The sequence below is a fragment of the Trachemys scripta genome, chromosome 1 (genome assembly GCF_013100865.1).
Source record: "Trachemys scripta elegans isolate TJP31775 chromosome 1, CAS_Tse_1.0, whole genome shotgun sequence".
NCBI classification, from domain to species: Eukaryota; Metazoa; Chordata; order Testudines; family Emydidae; genus Trachemys; species Trachemys scripta.
Genome location: NC_048298.1, coordinates 97,418,522 through 97,443,387, shown reverse-complemented (window position 1 = coordinate 97,443,387; position 24,866 = coordinate 97,418,522). Strand labels below are relative to the sequence as shown.

Below are 24,866 nucleotides of genomic sequence, written 5' to 3'. Positions count from 1 at the left end.
CTTCAATAGAGTTGCACTGGTATAACTGAGAATTTAGTCATCTGTTTCTAATGCTTTGATCTCTATTTCCTACAGATCTAATTTCAGGGAGGTGATGGAGCTGGGAAATGTTGCCATAGAAAATGTTAATAGCACTTAAACTTGGAGAACTTTCGCTCTGATTCAGCAAGGTACTTCAGTACCTGCTTAACTTCTAGCACCATAGTGGCTCCCTCCCATTGGAATTAAAGGAACTATTCAGGTGCTTAGAGTTAAGCAGCTGTTTAAGTGCTCTGCTGAATCGGGACCCTGAAAGCTTTGGTTTAAATTTTTGCAAGCTGACTTTGTTTTGTTATTTTGATCTATTACAGATTAGGATGTACTTTGGTTTTGTAGGCTATTTCGCATTACATCTTATCTTGGATCTAAAAGCTTGGAAAAAGGGGGGAAAATATCCCCCCCCCTTTATATTTGTCACAAAATAGAAAAAGCTACTGCCCCCCTACGCACATGCACAAAAAGCCCTCAGTCATTGGTGATAAAATACTTTATTTTCATTTGTGTAACTGAACACTTAATAAAGCAATAATAAACAATACAAATCATTGGGAGCAAATGAACTTCTAATAGGAGTACCTCAACCATATCTGATCTATCAACACAAACATTCAGATAAATTATTTTCTATCTTTGGTGAGAGAGCCCCAAAAGTGAGTAAAAACAACAAGGAATCTGGTGGCACCTTAAAGACTAACAGATTTATTTGGGCAAGATTTGTGCCTTCCTCTTCAAATGCCAATGAGCGTGCAACAGAGGTGCGGCCCTTCATTTTCAGTTTAATGATTTTTAGTGAAAAATGTTCAGACTTTACCAAAAAAAAAAAAAAAGCTACAATTTTTGGTTTTTACTGATTTTTTTTTCCCACCCAAATTTCAGACCACTCATGTACATGAAGATATCACTTACCTTAAGAAAATCAGATCCATTACATTAGGTAGATGTGTTATGTTAATAAGTTAGCCTGTGTAAATAGGTTTAAAAAGTAAGGCAATGTAGGGGAAGAGACACACATTTGTGTGCATATGTGTATGTACTGTTAATGTACAGTTCATTACATAAACCACAGCATTAAACTGCTTTACTTTCAGTACTCTTACTTTTTTCTACAAGTTTTTTCTGCCCTCCTGTCTGCCACTAATCCTGATAATTACCCAGAAAACTGAAGTTATTTTTTGCACTGTTTTTTTTTTATTTTTGTAATAATCTGATACATTCTCAGGAAATTTTAAACAAAATAAAGACTAAAAAGGAAGGGCCTGGAACACAGGGTAATACTTAGCCCTACCTCCCTGCATGCACTTGAAGTCTTTAGGAACTGCACTGCTGAAAGTCCAGGAAAGAGACGGCAAGGCCTGGTTCAGGGAGGGGTAGTGAATTTGGAATGCTCTCCCCCCCCCCCCCCATCGCATCTGGATTCCACAGCCTGGAATTTTATTTCCACTTTAGCTTGTCCGTGGCGGTGGGAATCTATTTGCAGGTGTGTGTGTCCAAGTGCACTACCCAATATCAGCTCCCAAGTCAAGGCAAATGGTTCCTAAGTAGGAATCCCCCATTACCTCCCGCTCCACCAAGAGTATCGGGTCCCTGGGCAGGGAACCACTTCCTTTCCCTATGTGCGGGGGTCTCCTCTTTCACCCTGGGGTGATAATGGGCTCCCCTAGGGAATCGTCCTTTTCTCCCCCTCCTTTCCAAATTCCCTCTCTGGAGATCCTGTAACCTCTCCCTAGAAGCTGCCAAGTGTCTGTCAAGCTGATTTGCCCCGCCCTCATTGTAAAAAAGCCCCTCTTTAAATGTAGGGGAGCGGGTTCATGTTTAATTTGTCCTGGACCTGGAAACTGACCTGAACCCTATGCAGCAGGCGCAGCAGCTGGAGATAAGAGTGGCTTTGGGACCGCGAGGAAGCCCGCAGCCTTGCCAGGGAGCAGCTGGACGCGACCATGTTCTGAACAGGGTAGTTCGCTCCGGCTCTCTCCTTCCCTCTGCGCAGACAACTCCTCCGCCCTCCCCGGCCCTGGAGCGGAGAGTGGTGAAGCCCAGCCTAGGACTACCACCCAGCCCAATGAAGTAGCCCTTGTGCGCTGCTACCCAGGCATCACCCAGAGCAGCAGCGGGAGGAGGCGCCAGGCAGGCAGCCGGCCGGCCGGCTTCCAGGCATCTCTGTGCGCTCCGAGCTCCTTCCACACCCCCAACTCCGAGCAGAGAGCGAACCGGCTCCCCATCCCCTGTGCTCCTGCCCCGCAGCCCCGGGACCAAGCCATGAAGCAGGCTCTGATGGAAGTCATGAGGATGAACAGGATTTGCAGGATGGTCTTGGTCACTTGCTTCGGATCCTTTATCCTGGTCATCTTCTATTTCCAAAGTATGTTGCATCCAGGTAGGGCACCGTCACTTGCTCTCCTGGTCTGCCGGCTCCGCCCGGCTGTGTCATGCGGGGGGACTCGGGCTGGCGGACGGTGCGCTCCCCACCGCGGGATTCAGGCTGCAATAATGACTCTCTTTCCTGCAACCAGGATGGGCGGTAGTTTTTATTCTTTTTGTGTCTGAGAGGTTGGGGAGGGGGGCGAGAGTGGTGCTGCTGTGAGAGGGGAGGGATGGTAGGGAGATTGGGGGAGGGAACTGGTAGGGGATTAGAGAAAAGGGGTGTTTGAGATATAGGGGTGAGATGATTGGGGATTAGGATATTGGGGAAGAGGTGGGGACAGGGGATTAGTAGGGGATTGGGATATGGGGGAGAGGTGGTGATGGGGGATTAGGGGATTGGGATATTGGGGGGCATTAGCAGGGGATTGGGATATTGGAGGAGATGTGGGGACGGGGGATTAGCAGGGGATTGGGATATTGGGGGAGAGGTGGAGATGGGGGATTAGTGGGGGAGATGTGGGGACTGGGGATTAGCAGGGGATTGGGATTTTGGGGGCTCTGGGGCATTAGTAGGGGATTGGGATATTGGGGGGAAGGTGGGGATGGGGGATTAGCAGGGGATTCGGATACTGGGGCGAGAGATGGGGATTAGTAGGGAATTGGGATATTGGGGGTGATGGGGGATTAGCAGGGGATTACAGAAGGGGTGATATTAGGGGATTGAGATATTGGGGGGATTATTAGGGAATTAGAGGAGGGACATTATTAGAGGATTGATCTATTGGGTGGAGGCTGGTTGTGATAGTGGAGAGATTATTTAGGATTGGGGACAGAGTGACAGAGGCCTGGGGGGTGTGGCTGGTCGGTCGATCTGTCTGGCGGATCAAACTCGGGTTGTGTACAGCGCCGGGCGCGGATGCTGTGAAATCCGGGTCCAGCGCTGCCTCTCAGCCCGGGAAGGTGAGCTGCAGGCCCGCGGTCTCTCAAATCGCCCTCCCCGCTTCCGATCCATTCTTGCCATGTGGATACAGGGGGTTAAGCAGCTCCGGGTTGCGCTGCCGCAGAAGGGCCCGGGCCGGGCCGCTGACTGGGATCGCGGCCCCTGCTTCTCCCTTGCCTCGCGGGTTGTAGTGCTACTGGGACTGTTGTTTGGGGGGGCTCCCCGGTCCCCGCTTCTCCCTAGCCACGAGGATTGGGTTGGGGGTGGGGGAGAGGTTTTGCTGTTCCCGGGTGTGCTCTGAGGCTGCTAGCCCCGGTCCTGGCTTCTGCTTCCGTGGGGTGAACCTGTGCTGGGGCTCGGGGCGCTCTGGGATGGAGCGGCGCCGGCTCTTCCAGCTGGGGCTGGGGCAGCCGCGGGCAGCGCGCCTCTCGCGGGTGGGCCGCATGCCTGGGGCGCAGCAAGTGCTGCTGCTCCTCGCCCCTCGCGCCCTAGTCCGAGGGGGCGGCGGCAGCAGCGCCGGGGCGGGGGTCGGGTCAGAAGAGGGGTGGGAGCGATGCTGCCCCGCTCTGTGGAGCAGCTGGCGGTGACCCTATGGCAGGGCGGGTAGCCAACAGGATTTGGGTCGCGGGGACATTCGGGGGCTGGGGCGCCCCCCGCTGAACTTCCAGCTGCTGCGGTATCAGCCCCCCTCAAATGTCCTGCTAGCGTGTCTCCATTCGGAACTCCGGAAAGGCTCCCACAGCAACGGGGACCACGCATCAGAACTGGGGGAGCCTGAGAAATAATCGCTATCCTCGGGGCTGCCACCTCCCATCCCCTCTCCCCAGGTATTAGATAAACAATTTAGTGCTACACTTGTGAAGTAAGACACGCTTCCCTGTTCAATCCTCGCTCTCCAGTCTAAAGTGGCGCGCACAGATGGGAAGATCCTACAGTGGGTTAAAAAAGTTATGGCATAATGTGCGTATTAAAAGCCCGTGTGTGTCCCATGCTGTCAGTCGGCCCGATCCCGCTGCTGCTGAAGTTAACTGGAAGTGTTACTATGTATTTCAGTACGCGCAGGATCGGGCCCAGTATTTTATTCATCGGAGCTCTACGGATTGTTTTGAGAGGAGTCCTTTTCTTCTGCCAATTGCTTTTGCAGGGTTTACTGGGGCGACGTACAGCATTAGATTCATCGGCGGGTTTTCCCTGAGCAAGGACTGCAGAATCTGGTCAATAGCTGCAGAAATAATTCATGATCTAATTGTATTAAAATATAGGCAGGTGTTTAATGATAAACACGCCAATTGTCCCACTGAAATCAACGGAATTAAGCACTGTTTGAGGTTACCTACCTGCCAAAATTTCTGAATGGGGGGGCGGGGGAGATCCTTCAAGGGAGTAAACTGAGGTTTATTGAACAAATATATTTTCGAGAAACTGAAAGCCGTGGTGCTTGAATTTTTGGACTGGCAGTGAAAGTTCCGCTGTTACTCAGCACATGAAGAGCAATGATGAAATGATTCCCTCCTTCGACTATAGATTGTGTCCTGACCCCTTTATGTGTAACGTGTTGGTGTTTCTGCGACCCGTAAGGAGCCAAACCAATGCTATCGAATGCAAAGAGCTGGCAAATGGGTTTTGTACTCCTGTGATTAAAATAACTGAGTGAAAGTGTTTGCCCTGAAATTCTAAAGACTTAAAATTAACTTCAGTTAGTTGCTCCAATACAGAAAAAAGTATCTGAGATCGACTCCAAAAATTTTTTCTCACTCCCCGGTGAGAAGAGTATTTTGGAGATTACAGGCTGGAGGAGTGAAATGCTCCGTGCTTGGGGCCGGATCCAAAGTCGATGACAGTCGGCGGAAAGGTTTCCAGCGATTTCAGTGGGTTGAGGTTTGGGTCAGGACCTGAAAGAGAAACTCATCAAGGTTCGCTGGAGCCGCTAACAGGCCAGCTGATGCGGTGACCGTGCTCTGGATGAGGCTGGAATGTTTGCACGACAATGGCTTGATTTTATTTAATTTGGTGAAGGGTCCTTGAAACTAATGCACGTCCAAAGTGCTGCAGCTCTGTGTAGTTAAGCGTCTGGTGGCATAGACACCAGTCTGACTCCCCCCCCCCCCCCCCCAAGATGTATCGTGTAAAAACCCTCAGTAAAAATGCATCGTTCTGTGAAGTGTAGGAATGTGCTGTGTGTGTGTGTGGGGGGGGGGGGGGGGCGCTGACTCTGCTCCCGTTTAAGTCATTTGGGAGCTTTACCACTGATTTAAATGGAAGCAGGATCGAGCCCTAGGACATTAGTGTGGAGTGTGTCTCTGCAGCTGCTCCAGGCACAGACGTTTCATTGATTCCAGTGGCAGTCCTACGTGCAGAGTGACTGCAGAACTGTCTGTGTGTGTGTGGGGGGGGGAGCAGAAGACTATCACTTGCACTGCCTGTGCTCTGATTTCCCCCCCCCCCCCGCTTGAGAAACGATGGGGAAGCTGAAATTAAAATACTTATTAGAAGAATCACCGAAAGATAGTTCAGTGGAAACACATGCGTTCAGCATCCTCCCCTCGCTCCACCTTTGACATTGCCACTAAACTGTAGTTGATCAAAATGACCTTCATTAAGGCTCTTGGGGTCACTAAGCATTTACATTATGAATTGATAGTATTATGATGCAGTTGATCTAGGCTTTTGTGGTGATACCTGGTCCTCCTGAATACCTCCCTATCAGATCGTCTTCAGCAGCTGGCTTCACAAAACTTGGTATTTGCCTGTTGAATGTATTCCCTTTCTTTGTCTGTCTGGGTTCATACCTGCCAATCCCCCCTAAGTAATACAAATTTATCGTATCCTATTTTTTTCTCTATCTGCCCAGTGCCTCCAATCCCACTGACTTCACAGGGAGTGCTCAGCACCTAGCAGAATTGGGGCCCCAACTGCCACTCATGTATTGGAAGGCTTCAGAATACACTGTAGCGTGTCATTCACAACAAATGTAATTTTTACAGTGGTTATATCCAGTGGGCAGTATAGTTAGTAGGTTTATTCAAAGGTAATTGGCCACAGATTTATTTTTCCTAGCTTCAAATAAAATATAGTATTAAAACCTGGAATCTGAACTCAATAGACCAGAGATGAAAATGCTTTCTGGAATGAATTTTTGAATACTTTCAAAAAGTACTAAGTGCTTTTTATAGGGACAGTTGAGGATTACTGTTTATATTCTAACTTCTTTTAAAACTGCATTTGAGTTGAGATTTCAAATCAGTGCAAAGGATTTAATTTAGAGACTTAATAGAAGAAAGTCATATTGTAGAATCACTGTTGGTTGGAGAAGGTGAACCTGATTGCTGTTTTGTACAGGTTTAGGCTGCTGTAACGGAATTAATATCCGTGGTGGTGCTCCTGATTTACACCAGCTAAAGTGCAATTGGAATCCAACCTTCTGTCGCTAAGGCAGTGGCTTTCAACTTTTTTTTTTTTCCATCTGTGGACCCCTAGAAAATTTCAAATAGAGGTGCAGACCCCTTTGGAAATCTTAGACATAGTCTGTGGATTCCCAGGGGTCTGCAGACCATAGCTTGAAAACCACTGCTCTAAAGCACCTTTATGAGTGTGACTGGTTCTGCTTTGTGTGGTATATTTCTGTGATGTAAACTACTATAGAACTGTCATAGACTTTAAACTAGGATCATATATATTAGATTGCAAGCCAGGTGTAGAGAAATGAAAGTGTAATGTGCAAAAATCTATTGTTCCAAGATTTACCATCTATTTTTTTACCTTACCTTACCAGAATATAACCATATGTCATCTATGTTGTGATACAAGTGCATACTAGCCTACAGTTCTTATATAAAGTTGTGATAACAGTTTTTCAACTCCAGCAAGTTTGGTTTGTTAAGCAAAAGGGCATTGGGTAATTACCCAAATATCATATACTAGAGATATTGATATGAGGCAAGTTTCAGTGAAGTTGCACCAGGGATGAATTCTGGCTCAGAGTCCTCAAAGAGCATGACTCTGGAGTGTATGTGTGGGGATTTGGGACTGAAGGTATTAGGAGCTTTCAAAGGCTTGGCATTTTATCTGTTTCAAGGTTTTTCTTTTTATGCAAAAGTCCCTCTGCCTGAGTTCATTCAACAAGAAACCAACAGTAAAGTGACCTGTCTCTTTGCAACACGATTCATCTCTCATGTCACTTATTTATTTATTTTATTACAGCAGTTAGTATGTTAGGGACCTCACAATTAGGGCTAGTCAAAAATTTTCCACCGAAACTTTTTTTTTAAAACGGAAAATTGGGTTCTCAGCTAAATATCATTTTTTTTTTCACACAAATGTCGTTCCATGGAAATTGTTCATTTTCATCAAAATCTTCCCAAAACCAACATTTTCAGGGAGTGGGGGAGAAGAAGGAACGCATAATCACACAAACTCATAATACATATTAAAAGACACATTCCTTATCCTAAGGGGCTTTCAAAGTAATTCTAGATGTGATGCAAAAGAGGGGGAAGAGGCTCAGGGAAGTATAGGGGTGACAGCAATAAGATTCTCCAGTTACTCCGCAAAGGCTAGCATATATCATTTTTCTTTTTTGAGTTTAAATAGAGTTTAAGTTTCAGGTCTGAAATACCTCTATTTCCTGGAACCACAATCCCAAACCCCAGTGGGACAAATCAGCCTTTAAGCTGTCAAGATAGATACATTGAATTCCATGATGTTTAGTTGTGGAGTTTTTGAATGAGCCATTTTAAAAATCAAGGTCATGAGACAGATCATTTGCCTAGGATAAGTGTGTGAAAGCAAGCACAGTAACGAGAGCTTTAAAACAACAGCAAACAAACCCTAGGTAAGTAGGTTGGTCTCTTGTCTCCAGGGCAGAATTCAGTTCATGTCCCCTTGTACATGGGGAACTGGGTGCATTGTACTCCTCACTCTCTGCTCTATTTGTCTCTCCTCCCCTGGAAGCCAATAGTAAACTGCTCCAAGTGTATGTCTACACTACGGGATTACTCCGAATTTACAGAATTCGATTTTTGGCAACCGATTGTATAAAGTCGAGTGCATGCGGCCACACTAAGCACATTAATTCGGCGGTGTGCGTCCATGTACCGAGGCTAGCATCGACTTCCGGAGCGTTGCACTGTGGGTAGCTATCCCATAGTTCCCGCAGTCTCCCCCGCCCATTGGAATTCTGGGTTGAGCTCCCAATGTCTGATGGGGCCAAAAATTTGTTGCGGGTGGTTATGGGTAAATGTCGTCAGTCAATCCTCCCTCCGTGAAAGCAACGGCAGACAATCATTTCGCGCCCTTTCCCCTGGATTGCCCAGGTAGATGCCATAGCATGGCAACCATGAAGCCCATTCAGCCTTTTTTCACTGTCACCGTATGTCTACTGGATGCTGCTGACAGACGAGGTACTGCAGCACTACACAGCAGCATCCCCTTGCCTTTGCAAGTTAGCAAAGATGGTTACTAGCCATACTGTACCGTCTGCTGCTGTCATGGGTGCTCCTGGCTGGCCTCGGTGAGGTCGGTCGAGGACGCCTGGACAAAAATGGGAATGACTCCCCAGGTCATTCTCTTCTTTGTTTTGTCTAATGGAGAGTCAGTCTTGCCTAGAATATCAGGCAAGCCTACTAAAGAACCAGAGAGGCAAACAGCCGCTCCAGGTCAGAGCCCCAGACATCCCGCAGAAATGATGAGCTGCATGCCATTCTAGGGGTGCCTCTACAACAACCTCACCCATTGCTTCCCTCCTCCCCCACCCCTCTCGGGCTACCTTGGCAGTTATCCCCCCATTTGTGTGATGAAGTAATAAAGAATGCTTGAATTTGAAACAACACTAACTTTATTGCCTCTGCAAGCAGAGATCAAAGGGGGGAGGGGAGGGCGGTTGGCTTACGGTGAAGTCGAGTGAACCACCCATTCTGCACTTGCTCAGCCGATAGCTGAAAATGGGAAGTTGTGATAAGCACTAGGATAGAAGCACAGGCAGGACTGAATCTCCATTTGTGTGTGGGCCTTTGGTTGACACTGGTAAAATACAAAATGTCCCAGGATATGTATGCTGGGGTACAGTTCTAAATGGCAGCTTTATTTTTTTTATTTGCAGCAAAATGTAGAGGTCTAAGTATCTGATTGTGAGCCCTGAGAGCAAGGGGTAGGCGCGACTTCGCGGTGCTGCCGACTGGGAGAGCAGCCTGAGGCAGAAGCCTCCAGCTGCCATGATATTCCAGGCAGGAATGAATCTCCATTAGACAAAACTTAAAGAAGAGAATGACCTGGAGTCATTCCCCTTTTTGTCCAGGCGCCCCCGACCGACCTCACCGAGGCCAGTCAGGAGCACCCATGTCTGCCCAGGTGCCCCCGACCGACCATACCAAGGCCAGCCAGGAGCACCCACAGGACGACGATGATGGTTACCAGTCATACTGCACCGTCTGCCATCCGCAAGGCAAAGCAAGGGGATGCTGCTGTGTAGCGCTGCAGCACCGCGTCTGCCAGCAGCATCCAGTAGACATACGGTGACAGTGAAAAAAGGCGAGAAACGATTTTTTTTCCTTTTGCTTTCACGGGGGGAAAGGGGGCTGACGACATATACCCTGAACCACCTGCGACAATGTTTTTGACCCTTCAGGCATTGGGAGCTCAACCCAGAATTCAAATGGAACTGTGGGATAGCTACAGTCATCAGTCGTCCCTCCCTCCGTGAGCGTCCATTTGATTCTTTGGCTTTCTGGTACGCTTGTCTCAGCTCCTTAAGTTTCATGCAGCACTGTGTTGAGTCCCTGTTGTGGCCTCTGTCCATCATGGCCTTGGAGATTTTTTTCAAATGTTTTGGCATTTCGTCTTTTGGAACGGAGTTCTGATAGAACAGATTCATCTCCCCATACAGAGATCAGATTCAGTATCTCCCGTACGGTCCACGCTCTTTTTTGATTCTGGCTGTGCTGATGAGCTCTGCATGGTCACCTGTGCTGATCAGCGCTCCACGTTGGGCAAACAGGAAATGAAATTCAAATATTCGCGGGGCTTTACCTGTCTACCTGACCAGTGCATCCGAGTTCAGATTGCTGTCCAGAGCGGTCACAATGGTGCACTGCAGGTTAGCTCCCGGAGGCCAATACCGTCGAATTGCGGCCACGCTAACCCTAATTCGAAATGGTGATGTCGATTTCGGCGCTACTCCCCTCGTTGGGGAGGAGTACAGAAATCGATTTTTAAGAGCTCTTTATGTCGAAGTCAATGGCTTCATTGCGTGGATGAGTGCAGGGTTAATTCAATTTAACGCTGCTAAATTCGAACTAAACTCGTAGTGTAGACCAGGCCCAAGTTAATACACGATAACTCAAGGTTTTAACAACTTTGGCACAAAATCCCTCCTTGCTGTGGAAAGTGCCCTTTAATGAAGCTTTTCAGGGTAGCTACTGGCCAGGGTAGCTGAGCAGTACTGATGGGTGGGGAATAGCTGCAGGGGATTGTAGGGCATTGCGGAGACAAAAATGGAGATGGCCCTGGTTTCTGGAGGATCCCTGGGGAGGTTGAACCCACTACCTGTTCCTCTGGGAGGAAACCACAGGCCCTGATGGAATGATCTGATGGAAACTGAGGGGAAATCTGTGAAATTTCCCACTACCTATATGGATTTTTCTATGTAGCAGAGCAGTCTGCTCTCCTGACTGTTCTGTATGGATATTGATGATCACTTTTGTAACTGTTTGTTTGGGGTTTCTTCACGTGTCCTTCTTCAAAATTTCTCCTTTTTCTACTGTTGTTCATTGAACTATATGCCGGTGGACTTTTGCTCTCCAACCATGAGGTTGCTGCATTTCATTGCAGCTTTGTCTGTGTTTGATCTTTTGATCTTAGGGTTTTATACTACTGCCCATCACCATAGCATCTGAGCCACCAATTGCCCAGTTATTAATGTCACTCTTTACTGTTGGTACTAGTCTGTTGCTTGAACAAATGCTAGGTCTTCCTTTCTTTAAATGTCAAAATATATCCCACACTGTACCACTGATTGACTTAAGAGCTTTAAAAAAAATCTCAAACTCACCACTGGTTTCTGTGGCAGGTTCTGATCAGTAGTGCAATATTCCATCTTTCTTTTCTCCTCTGCTTTTCAAGTGGGATGAGGTCCATGATGATCTCTAGCAGTGGAAGGGATGGGAATGTGACACTCTGCAGAGAGACTCAGATTTTGTTCTACTTGGGGTATTTTATAGTCAGAACAATTGAGGGAGCATGTTTGTCTGGGATATTTTAATTAAGAGTCAGATTCTAATGCAATCCCATGGAGTGAAATCCTGTCCCTATTGGAGTCAGTGACACAACTTCCATTGACTGACTGCAGTGGGGCCAGGATTCCAGACACTGAGTAACCCCCTGCTCCTTCAGCCATTCCATTGACTTCAGTGGGACGACTTGAAGAATTTAGTATTACTCAATGCGAGTAAGCATTTCAGGCTGACCCGGTATGTCAAGAACACCTGTAGTCTGGGAATGCACTGACTTGGGCACCTAATTGTCCTTTGTGCCTTTTGAGAATCTCCCTCTTTAATATTAGCCCTCACTTTTTAGAGGGTAACTTTTTTATATGTGTGGATATGAATATGGCTTTTTGGAAAAACCATTCCCTACTTAACCTCTTCCCCCCACCTTTCCCCTCCCAAAAAAATTGCCTGTTATTTCTGGAGATGTTGAAACCAAACTTACAGGGTACCACCCATGGCTACTTTCCATTAAGTAGTCAGATCATCTATTACTCCATAATTACTATTTCCAAAAGGTAGATTGTATAAGTTTTAAAAAAAATTTAATGGTCTAAAAATGTTAGCTCTCATTAGTACAGACATTTGCAAAACACCTTATAAATATTGTGGAAGTTTGCGCTGACTTTCATAGTATTAATGCTCTGTACTACAGACTTAAACCTGTCAAGATTTGGCTCAAACCTCATTTTTTCCAAGACACAAAAAAATTCCATTCACATTAAACTTTTATTTTTTCCGTAAGAAATAGATGTATAAAACAGAACCGCACAGTGCAGTGTATAAAAACATTTATAGGCTTAGTTAAGTGTAACCAGCGTGTCAACAACTTCATGTCTGTGCTGGGTGGGCATATTTTCTGAATGCTTAAATTGTTTCCATTACTTTTTTGCAGTGACAGAGTGGTTTATCTTGTATGAGACATGTAACTTTAAAAGCAGTTCAGAGAAGTGGAAGAAGCTGGATCCCTGTTGGCTTTCCCAAAGCCTGAATTCAGTACAGTATTTAATTTGATTTTTATTTGTAGCCTGAGATACTGTATCAGATCCCTACGTATGAGGATGCTTCATTTGTCCTTGTGTGAATGTCATTCTAATAGTATCACAGTTGCCTCTCTCTGAAGTCTTTTGAGCTAAAATATATGTATTATGTATCAACTCAAAGGTAATCCCGTGACATTTAAATAGAAAGATGGGGTTGGGGATGGAGACACAGCATCTTAAATTTGATACAATTTTATTTGTAGACAGTTTACATGGTTTAAGGCAGTTGTTTGGGTTCTTATTTGATTAGCTTAAGCATGAATATTTTTTTATGTATACAGTATAATAGTGTGTATTCAATTTAAGGGTCTTGTCCAAAGCCCATATAAGTAAATAGGATTCTTTTTATTGACTTCATTGGGTGCTGAATCTGATCCTAAAAATAATAATAATAAAAAAATTTAAAATAAATGTTTGTGCAAATCATCATCCCAGGGTTCAAGGCCAACAGACATTTCTAGGGTGTTAGATTTGATACTTCATTGATTTACAAGGATAAAGTCCATTAGAAAACACATTCTTATTTGCACTGAATGTGCCCGTTCCTCGTGTAGCTCAACTGTCCTGTCTCTTTTTGGGTGGAGTGGATTTAATCCTTTAGAGTGGCTATTCAGATTTCAGCGGTTTGGCTGATTCCCCTTTTCTTCTTCTTTGTATTTAGTCAAAGATCAGGGCCTCATTTTCTACGCACCGTACACACATAGAGTTAAAAAAAAAATGGTTCCCTGCCACAAAGAGCTCACAGTCTAAGTCGTAGATGATAAAACAGACAGAGGGAAGGTTTCAGACCCCTGTTACTTCTGCACCATTCCTCCACTCCTACCCCTGAAGAGAGCAAGTGCTCTGGGTTCTCTGTTCCTTTTATTGTGGGTATAGCCGTGGGAGGATCTGCTCTGACCCTTTTTATTGTTGGTTGTTTACTTTGGCATCTGAAAGCCAAGACTTAATGAATACGTCAGGACTCCATTGTAGAGTCATTAACACGAGTACTGAGTATGACTTGCTGTACAAATAATTTCAGTTCTCTCTCCTCTCCTTCCTCCGCCCCCCATTTCCACTGAAGCCAAATCTAGGCTTTCTAGATCAGGGCTCCATTTTGTAAACTTGTTACCGGTTTTAACTTAATGAAAATGGTTGTAGTGACTTTATGGCTAATAAAATGCCCCGATTCTACTGATTTTATAAATATAACTCTCTCTCCACATGCAGTTCCCCTCCAGCTGCTGTGCTGCCCTGGGGTGGTATCGGCACACCAGTTGCAGTAGGTTTTGGGCCATTGGATCCATGTAAATGTTCATCCTCTGTCCTCCCCCTCTGTTGGCCTTCTCTGTGGTCCTCTGCCCACCCAGTGAAGGCCTGGTATACAGTCCCTTTCTGGCGACGTAGGGGTTTCACAGGCAGCCAGGATAGCTCCAGCTCATTTCCTCTGCACATCCCCTACACTGGTCTTAACTGGGGTACTAATCCCACACTTCCCCAAAGCAGAGCTTGAGTTGGCTGGAAGGCTTTGAGAATGGCCTCCTTACTTTCTAATATACAAATGAACTGCTTGTCTATGTGAATCAGAGAGGTTCTACTGTGTTAAATAAACAAATGTCCTTACCTTAGATTAACATGGAAAGAATTTTAAATACCTCACTTACTTTTACCCTTTAACTCTTTTTGCTTGCTGTTTGCACTGCACTCATCTTAGACAATAAAAACAGACTCTCCGTTCACTTTTACCTTTTCTTAGTTACTTTTGTATACCGGTTCTTATGTCCTAAATGTGAGGCTGTAAGGGTTAGCTTGTAAGCACCAGAAAGGGATATTCATGAATGAATGTATCCATTGAACATTTTACAATAAAGTTTCATGATGATATTTCTGCTGAGATTAGAACTGGCTGAAAAAATGGTTTGTAGGGTGTTTTTTTTTTTTTTTTTTTTTTTTTTCCCCCAAGGAAAAAAATCATTGAAAACATTGACCTTTTTTCACTAAAATTTGAAATTTTGATGGCAAAAACTTATCAAAATTGTTAAAAACATTCAGAAATCGTCAGCTCTAGTTAATCTTCTGTAAAAGGTTGGGTTTGTTGATTTGTCTTTTCCATACAACATTTATAATTTGGGCCTACACAGCCCCAATCTGCTAACCTTCAAGGTGCACACTTTTTTAGGAGGGCTGCGGATGAAGCAAATATTGTTCAGGCATGAGGTGTTCAGGGGAAATGGGGAGTTTGTTTTATGCTGGTTTGTTTTTTGGTAAGATCATATTTGTTTTGGTTTTATTGTATTTTTAAAATAATTGTCACATCTGACTAGACTTGTCATTTTACTAACTGAAAGAAATGTATTCCGTAATGTGACTTTTAAGCTAAACTTCAACTAGTCCGTCTAACATATGTAGATATTTGAAGGTGAGCTGCTCAGAAAAATTAAAGGTGTTATAAATTCTTCCAAGGCAAGAAATGAGAGTGCAGTTATGTAAACTACATTAGCTTAAGCAAGAAGAGATGGTGTCTTTCAGGGTAGTATGAATGTTGTTTGCGCCACATTATAGACAGTGAAGGAAGAATTCACATCCTTCTGCCATCAATCAGTGGTGCTGTGCTTTCACACTTGCATGAAGGAACTTAGCAGCACATAATGGGAGAAATGGAAAGTGCAAACAATATATTTGAGCAGAATTTCTCACAGCTTTGTGAATCCACTGGTATATTTTGTGAGGCAGTATCTGTGTCCAAAGTGTAGTGCCAAAGGGGACTGGACTGTGGTCATGAAAGAACAGACATATGTCCTGATTCTGCTGATGCTTAGGTCTGTTCTTAATTTTCCTCCCATGAGTAGTCCCACTGATTTCAATGGCATATTCATGTGATTGAAGTTAAGCGTGCTTGTGTTTGCAGCACCTTGGCTGGTTCCTCCAGGATGTGTGAAAAGGGCTCAGTCTTTCTCAGCCATGCTGGTTCTGCAAAGGAACCACTTCTCCTTTGAACCCTGTGCACAGGCTGGCAATCATTGTCCTGGGCTGAAAGATGCTGTTCTTCGTAATCTTCATATCAAAAGATCATGCTTTTTTATGTTACTTGGCTGGGCTGTGGGAGACTATCGTTTTTAATTGTAGAGTTCATACAAGGAATAAAAGGCTCTGTTGGGTTTCAATCCATTTCTCAAACACATTGTGTTCAATACAAAGCAGAGAACTATGTTCTTTTACTTTTTTTTTCTTTTTTTAAACCAGCATTTGCCATTCATTTATAAAAGGTCCTGTTACTGGTGCTTAAAATATATGTATTCTAAAACAATGAAAATTGGGGTTTTTTGGGAAGGGTTACTTTTTTTTTTTTTTTTTTTTTAAAGGGAATTAAAACCTTTAAACAGATGGTATTCTTTTGTAGCTGGTAATTCACATACTTCATCTTTGCCAACAAATCTGGATTGTGTAAGGTGGGCAGAAAGCATTTAGTGCTTTTAAAATGACTAACTTGTAGGGATTTGGGGATTATGGAAAGATAGAGGTATAATTAATAAGGTATTTATAATAGGATCCCTCAGATAATCTCTATGATAATGCCTTATCTTAAAACAAAGAGCTCTAGGTATTTAAAATTCTTTAAACGCCATTTGCATTATTGTACTCCAATTTTTATTGGTATGCAACTGGGACAATTTTCTGTCTGTATGATTTTAGTAAACCTAAATTGAATTGCACGTTGTGCACATATACTGTAGTATCAAGAACCGATTATACACCCTTCTGGTAATCCATAATAAAACAACCCTTGCTGGATGTGGGAGAGGAGAATTTTATATGAGCTAAGGGTGTACGTGTGTGTGTGTGTGTGTGTGGAGGAAATGTTTCAAATATTAAGTATGATAGTTAATAATAACTTACATGCTTTGGGGTTGTAGGCATGAAAGGGTAAAGCTGGGCCATTTTTGATAGTGCATTCATTATTGGTTATGCGTGGTTAGCTTTGAAAAACGAATTAGACTTGTATGTTTCTAGATGAGGCTCAAACTATATTTAAGTTAGGCACTAAAGTCTGAACAGTGTTTTTTTGGGTAGGGGGGATAGGGCAGGGGGAGGGAAAAGTGGCAAAAATATCTTTCAAATGGGTGCACAGATGTGTTACAAAATCAGTGTTAATATTCACATATGTTCTGGTTCTAAGCATTGCCATATATCACTCCCTTTGACAGATAATTCCTGCAGGGGAGAGAAATAATATTCCAGGGTATGAACAAAATCTCCATTGCCAGATCAGGGGTAATCATGCAGAACATGCCCGTTGATCTTTATCCTACATGTCCCCTCCCCACCCTTCCTGAATGCCCCTCCATGGTCTCTGTTTTGGAGGTACTACAAAGCGGCTCCTCTGAGTTTGGGAGACAGGCTGGACACATTCTGTCCAGCAATTTGCAGCTATATGGTTTTGATTTATTTTGTTGTCAGACTGCTATGCACAGTGTCATCCAAAAGGGGCCTAGGATTTTAGGGCTGTCATGAAAGGGGTATATTGATGGGAGGGTTGAGTTTGCTAGAGTGTTGACTGTTGCCTAGTGAAGTCAATTGAAAGACACCCACTGAGTTTTGTGGGCATTGGGTCAAGCCTTTGGGGATGAAATAAATGTTTTCTAAATTATGTATAGGGCACATATCTACTCTAATGGGTAAACTGCAAGACTGGGACAAATTCTGTTCTGTTTCACCGGTGTAAATATGGCAAAATTCCAGTGACTTCAGTATACTGATTTTGGACTCGCACCACTGTAACTAAGAGCAGAATTTGTCCCTTTGTGCTCTTGCTGCTGCTTCTCTAGTGACTTGTTTAATTTGCTTTCAGCAACATACTTGTTATTAGACCCCTTCTACATTAAAATGAACCGTGGCTTTTTCCATAGAGGTATGTGTTTTTAAAGTACTGAAAGTTGCACTGTCCACTATTAATTTTGGTGGAAATAACACTGATAGATTAAGACTATATAAAGTCTGCACACAGGCTATCAATATTATCAAAGTGCACTGGTCCTGCCATAAAATTGCACACTCCAGCAGAAAAAGCTATTAATATTTCTGGTGTGACAGCAAAAGTTTAATTGCATTTTAGCAAAAATTACAAAAATCTTCCTAGGCTACGATTTCAAAATATTAAATAGACTGAAATGCTGAATGGTAAGACAGACGTGACTTAATTAAAACAAGGTTTCTGATTTGTCAATCTGGATCCTGTTTTGGTTTTCAGAATGCATCCGATTTTCTGGTGAGTCTTTCAGTACTTATTTCGTGCTTTCTAAACATTTTCCGCAAACGTTCCAGAATTGAGAAGGAAGAATTTTGCAGATGATGCCAAGCGTTAGCAATGGCACATTTAACAAAACAAAAATATACACAAGGCCATTGTGTCTAAACAAGCTAGTAATGCCCAAAGTGTATGCACTACAGGAGGCTAAAATTCACTGAGAATGAACTATCTAAAGAATGCCATATAACCAATGAGGTAGCACATTACTGTGAGAATTCTTTGTACAGCGAAAAATGTGCCTTAGTCCCCTTTTCTGTCTGATTTGGCACCTATAGGAACAGGCAATAATTCTTGCTTGTCCAAACTAGCCTGGGTCATTACCAATCACCAGTCTCTGCACTGAGTTTTCTTCTTGCTTTTCTCTGTGACGTTCAGGCCCTTTGCATGCCTCCACATTCACTGGTGTGAAAACAGTGTGAAATGGTGTGAAAACAGTCTAAAGGTGTCTTGTTAATCCCCCCCCCTTTCCAGCTACAGAATGTCTTTTAAATTAAGATTATTATTTCAACCAATTTTGCTGTTACAAAATGATTTCTCCCCAGTGTATTTCTATGAGGCTGGGAAAAGTTGCTACATGTAATTCAATGTGTGTATGAATTAGGGACTATTCCAGTTCACTCCCTTCACGTAGCCACTTGTTGCATGGTATTGGTCCTAAAAAAAAATGCCTATTTAAGAAGGAAGCAACCATTTTAGAAATCCTCACTGGTAGTTTTGCTTGTGTATGAACAACAGAATCAGGCTCTTTAACAGTAATTAATATGGTCTTTTCATCCGTGGATCTCAAACCACTATATAAAGGAGACAAGAATCATTACCCCCCTTCTACAGATGGAGAAACTGAGGCACAGAGCGGTAAAATGACATACCCAAGGTCACCCAGTAGGCTAGTGGCAGAACCGGGAATAGAACCTGGGGTGAGGTTCTGTACTAGGTCCCTATGGGTGGAGTAGGGAGTTCTGGAGTCAAAACTTTCTGTGGGCCACAGTGCTGCCTGGAGTCTACAGTGCTGAATGCTGTGTCTCCTCTGTCACGCTGCTTCTGCTAGGCCTTGTGAGGGGGTCTTTGGAGGGCAGCCTGATGGCTATCTTCTGCAGTGTTTGTGCTGGGAGAATCCTCCCCTCGCTGGACACAGGGCTTTTAGGACCCCGTTAGGCTGCTCTGACACAAAGGAGCTGGAGAAGGGATGAGGATCTCACCTGAGTCTCAATCCAGTGCCCCTTCCTCTGGGACAAACTGCTTTAAAATATCGTAGAGCAGGGAAACCAACCAACCATTCTAGTTCATAATTTTTCATTGTTTGATATTTACATTCGGGTTTTTAAAAGTCAAATCCACTCTGATCTGTCTTGTATGCATGCTGGCTAATGTTAAATACGTTTATTGGGATCAGAAGTAAGCATTACCCTTGAAAAATCAAGACTTTTAGCTCTCTAAATAGTAGGAAGCAGTAGATTTTTAGGTACCAACTTCAAGCTGAACAGGAAAAACAGGTGAGTCTACTAGAAGTCAAGTTCCATGAAAGAAGCTTAGAATTACGCATCAAAATATCAATCTTTTCAAGGGGGGTAGAAATAATACATCTCACTTATGATAGTGCCTTTAATCTCAGGATTTCAAAACACTTGAAAAGTTACATGTGCATTATTACTGGAGCTGCAGCATGGTCGCGTGAATCTGACACGGGCCTGGGAATCAGGAAACCTGGTCTCTAGTCCCAGCTCTGCCACTGATCTGCTGTGTGACCCAGACCAAGTCATTTCACTTCTGTGTGCTGCTGTTTCTTCTCCATCCTTTATCTGGCTTGTCTGTTTAGATTGTGAACTCTTCAGTGTCTCTTGCTATGTGCCGTGCTTGATGAGGAAATGGAGATGTATTGAGATTAAGGCCTTGTCTATGCTTAAAAACTCAGCTGGTATAGCTAGACCGGCAAAACCCTCCTCGTGTAAATAGTTATGCCAGAAAAAAGTGCTTTTGCTACTCTATCTTTTATACTGATTTGGCAAGTAGAAGAAACTATGCTGGCAAAAGCACTCTGTCTGGCATGACTGCATCTCCACTAGGGCTTTGGCATCAAAGCTATTTCATATAAAAAAAAAAAAAATTTGTACCCCATGACAGTGAAACCATTAATTGTAGACTTGACCTGAGGAAACTGATCTCCTACTACCACTTTGCTACTGATTCTGTAATACTATGTGCATTACCATGCCAGGCATGATAGATAACTTAACCATAAATTAAAACATTCCTGATACGGGAAGACAGGTTGGTGTAAAATCCCTGCAGTTTTGCTAGTTCAGCTTTTATTGCAAGTTAAGAGCAAAAGTCTCCAGTCCAGGTTACACTTGCTGGGGTCAGACAGGTAATATAAATGAAGTATGTTATGAGTGAAAGACTTGATCGATGCTTTTACAGATTCTTCCATTCTCCTAGCTGTGCCCACCAGATCTGGCTTGTTTTAGATGATGGCGCTTTCTAAGCGGATGTGCTCAATAAGACAAATTCTTAACCTTGTTGCTAATGCATTTTTTACCAGCTGAAAACAACACAAATTAAATCAGGTATTGAGGAAAAATCTTTGTTTATTGGCCTTCAGCAGAAACATCATTCTACTTCAGGTAATGCCATTCCAAGATGTGAAATTGATCATTATAATTACAAATGGAGAACATTTTGGCCTCATTCCTGAAAATGCAGCTGAAAAATTCTCTGCAAGTGTGCAGTCCCACTGCATGTGGGGAAAGTTACTCACATGAGTAAGTGTGTACAGGATAGAGGCCTTTGTTTGTAAAGCAGGATCTGATATTTAGGACAAATGAAGTGCACCAAGTGCTGCCCAAAGACAAGATATTTATGAATCCTTATCATACCCCCCTCGGCCCCTGAAATTTAAATATCTACACCCTTTCCCCTGTCAGATGTACACACTGGGAAATGTGGCTTTATGATGGGTACTGACTGATCATCTATGGCACAGCTGCTCCAGAATCAAAGAACATAAGACTTGCCATATTGAGGAGGGTGAGGGTTCCATTTATTCTAATAGCTGGTGTCTGGCAGTGGCTAGTACCAGATGTGCCAGCGGAAGGTGCAAGAAACCTTGAAGTTGGGAATTGGGCAGCTGTGGAAGAACTTGTTAGAAAAGAAGCTTCCTAGCCCCACTCCTCCCCTATCAGTTAGCAGTTGGCTTCTTCCCAGAAGCTTGAAGAACTTTGCTCTGAGTGTCTTGAGATGTTGCTGATACTGGATTGCCAGTATATTGTAGTTGCATTTTGTTGCCTGATCTATTGATTCAGTATTGATGTAATTGGGTTAATTCCCAATTAACACTCTGAAATGTGAAAGGTTCTTGTCCCAAGATTCTATCTCCTAGAACTGGAAGGGACCCTGAAAGGTCATCGAGCCCAGCCCCCTGCCTTCACTAGCAGGACAAGTACTGATTTTGCCCCAGAGCCCTAAGCAGCCCCCTCAAGGATTGAACTCACAACCCAGGGTTTAGCAGGCCAGTGCTCAAACCAATGAGCTATCCCTCCCCCTGATTAGGTCAAGTATTATCAGAATTACTGCTTTGGGAGCTCCATAGGGCACAGCAATGGCAACACTCTCACTCCGGGAAGACCTATTATACCTGTAAATTTTTTATTACTACAATGATTAGTCCAATAAGTGAGATATTGCAGTGCTCTAAGAGTGACCCGCACCATTACACTCTACTCACTCTATCCTTGGGGAGCGCTCTAAGGGTCGAGACGGAGCCTAGTCTGACTCTGCCATGCTGATGAAGAACTCCAATGACTGTACCTGAGACCAGATGTTTTATAAGCCTTGGTGTCCCTCATGCACATGCATGCATAGCTCTTTTCTCCTCTACCATATCTTAACTTCCTCACCCTCAAAATGTCGGGTGCCCTTATCCTATAGGTTAGTATATTAATTAAGTCATATGCATCAATTGAATTACGATGGTTACCTGCAGTTAGGCATCTGCTGATATTCCCCTCCAAAAATATTGTAAACTGGTACAGACTGTGGTCACCTGTCATTTGTTTTCAACACCTGTGATCATTACAAGGCTTTGTTTATTATTTTGTGCCATCTTGTGACTTAAGGTCACTGTTAGTTTACTTACTTATGCTAACTTATTCAGCAGCTGCTCCAGCTCAGGCTATCGGGTAACTGCTTAAGTGATTCTTATAGGCCTAGGCCTATAGATCTCTTGCATCTCTGCTATCAGTTCCTTACCCTTTCATCCTTGAATTCCAACTAGGATTATTACATGGCTACAATTTGGATGTTCAAGATGGACCACTTCATGTGTTCAATTATTGCCTAAAAATACATGAAAAGAACAGGAGTACTTGTGGCACCTTAGAGACTAACAAATTGATTTCAGCATAAGCTTTCGTGGGCTACAGCCCACTTCTTCGGATGCATAGAATGGAACATATATTGAGGATATATATATATACACACACAGAGAGCATGAAAAGGTGGGAGTTGTCTTACCAACTCTGAGAGGCCAATCTCAGAGTTGGTAAGACAACTCCCACCTTTTCATGCTCTGTGTGTGTGTGTGTGTGTGTGTGTGTGTGTGTGTGTATAATGTTCCATTCTATGCATCCGAAGAAGTGGGCTGTAGCCTACGAAAGCTTATGCTCTAATAAATTTGTTAGTCTCTAAGGTGCCACAAGTACTCCTGTTCTTTTTGCGGATACAGACTAACACGGCTGCTACTCTGAAACCTAAAAATACATGGAGATTTTTTTTTAACTTCCTTGCTGAAAATAGCAGGGTTGTGTCCTGTTTGTCTTCTCTTGTAGCTATAGGCATTTGTAAATGCTATATAGTTACACAGCAAACTGGAAAAATTTAGATCTACCATCCTAAAGTGATTGCATATAGAAACTGTTCTACAGCCACATCAAACACTGTGTATGTGGAAATTAAAGGAGCTGCTTTTGAGCAGATAACTGATGTTTACACGTCTAGCTTATGTAGTAGCCTTTTTCATTCTCCATCTGTTCTTGTGCCCCTGGGCAAGTGTGTTTACCATTTTTAGCAACTAACCTTCCCCCCTCCAAAAAAAAAAAAAAAAAAAAAAAAGGCAATGCCTCAAAAACATATTTTTAAATGCAGAGAGTCAGAGGTGGATTCTCCCTTGTCATCCTCTTTCAGAGGCTCAATAAGCAAGGAGTTTAGTGGAGAAGAGCCTGGCTCAAGGAAGGCAGAAAGTTTTCATCAGCTGTCTTCTTGGTCTATATTTATTTTATTTTATTTTTCTGTTGGGAATTCTGTTCCTTCCTCCCTCTCCTGTGTTAAATGGTTATCCGCTTGATCCCTTCCTGTAGCTTCTGTAGTTTGTTCTTGTGTCCAAGCGATGCAAGAATTCATACACACGAAAGAGTTATTCATGTCATATGGTCATGTTCTGCAAGCAAATTTATTTTATTCTTTTTATGCATCCGTGGCTAAACTGTGGCTTTTACCAACTACCCTCGGGAGGGGCAGGTGAGGAGGTGCACGTCTCACTGCTGCTCCCAGGGCTGCTGTTACACCCACTGCACGGTGGAATGCGAGCTCTGGCCCAGATGGGACCAGCTCTGTCAACTAGAGGGGAGGAGGGCAGTGCTACAGCCGTGTCATCATCTCTGCTCCTGACAGGGGGCCTCAGAACACCACAACATTTCCCCCTGGGGCCAATGTGCTCCAGCTTAATGGTGGAAAGTGGCCAAAATATAGGGGTGGATTTCCCTCCTGAGCAACTTGCCCAAGGCTTGACAGGAAGCCTGTGGCAGAGGTGGGAACTGAAACCACTTCTCCAGTATCCCCAATCCTGTGCTTCAAGCACAAAACCATCCTTCCTCCTGTGGTTAGCACCCCCGACTGCTGATGTCGCCTGAAAGCTACTATATTTGATTGAAACACTCCAGGCTTGATAGGTTGAACAGACCCTTTTGTGAATCTGAAGCAAATTAGTAATGAGACCAACCTGTACTCTAGTTTGTGATTAAGCTGGAGCCATAAATCATTAACATAGCAGCTGGGTTTTTCTTGCTCTCGCTCATGTTTGGACCAAAAGGGTTTTCACTTCCTGGCCAGAATTTCACAGTGGTTGATGTGTTCCTTACAAGTTTATGATATCAGTTGGTTTTGGCTTGGTTTCCATTTATTTTTTATATTGGGGCAAATTATGTTTGTAACTCCATATATCTTTCTTGTAAAGCAGTGAGCGATGCTGATTCATCAGCTTTTGAAAAAAGGGAAATTATTTTTGAAGGGCATCACACATATCTTTGTGCTTATAAAAGAATCTAAAGGTGATGAACACTGGACAACGGGAAGGAATGCACTGTGCAAATGATCTTTTCTAGAAACATGTCATCAACTGCATAGCTTTAGGTTTTCTCGGAGAATAAGTATTCTCGTTAATCTGCTGTGTTTTTAGAATGTCTCATTTTTGGCAGCTAAATGTTAAGATGCTTGAGAAGCACACATGGGTGACCTTGTCCTAAAACACCAGGGTGAATTTCCAGCTGTTACAGTGTTTACCACCAGCTTTATGTGGAATGGTTGCTTCTGCAGAGCTGAGGAAGCAAAGTTTGTTGGCATAATCCAATGAGTTGCATGATGCTGTCATTGTCATGGAAGTGGGTAAAACCCTGATTTATGTGAGGGGAATTAGGAAAGAGATGACTGTAAGGAGGTGGGTTAGCTCCCTGCACCCCCTTTAAGGAAGAGTGGAAACAGATTCCTTGGTAGAAGCTAAGTAGTAGTAGTCTCCTTAGAATAAATACACTACAGTTGTGACAGCTGTCCTCTAGATGAAGATTTATATCCCTGGAACATACAGTGAAGTAAATTCTGCCCTTATGTGCAGTCAGGTGGTTTCTATTGAAGTTACTTGGTGAGGTATGTGTTCATCTAAGGGTAGAATC

At 43.6% G+C, this 24,866-nt stretch overlaps 1 protein-coding gene across 2 annotated transcripts in view; it reads left to right on the top strand.

Annotated features, from left to right (window-relative positions):
- Positions 1 to 2,108: 2,108 nt before the first annotated feature.
- CHST11 (carbohydrate sulfotransferase 11) overlaps positions 2,109 to 24,866 on the top strand; it is a 240,620-nt gene continuing 217,862 nt past the window's right edge. Inside the window, exon 1 of one of the 2 annotated variants that reach the window (XM_034778446.1) lies at positions 2,109 to 2,398. In XM_034778446.1, coding sequence (XP_034634337.1) covers positions 2,296 to 2,398 — 103 coding nt within the window. In that variant the 5' untranslated portion in view covers positions 2,109 to 2,295. Of the gene's footprint in view, positions 2,414 to 24,866 lie in introns of both variants that reach the window. The other variant, XM_034778439.1, reaches the window with a different exon arrangement.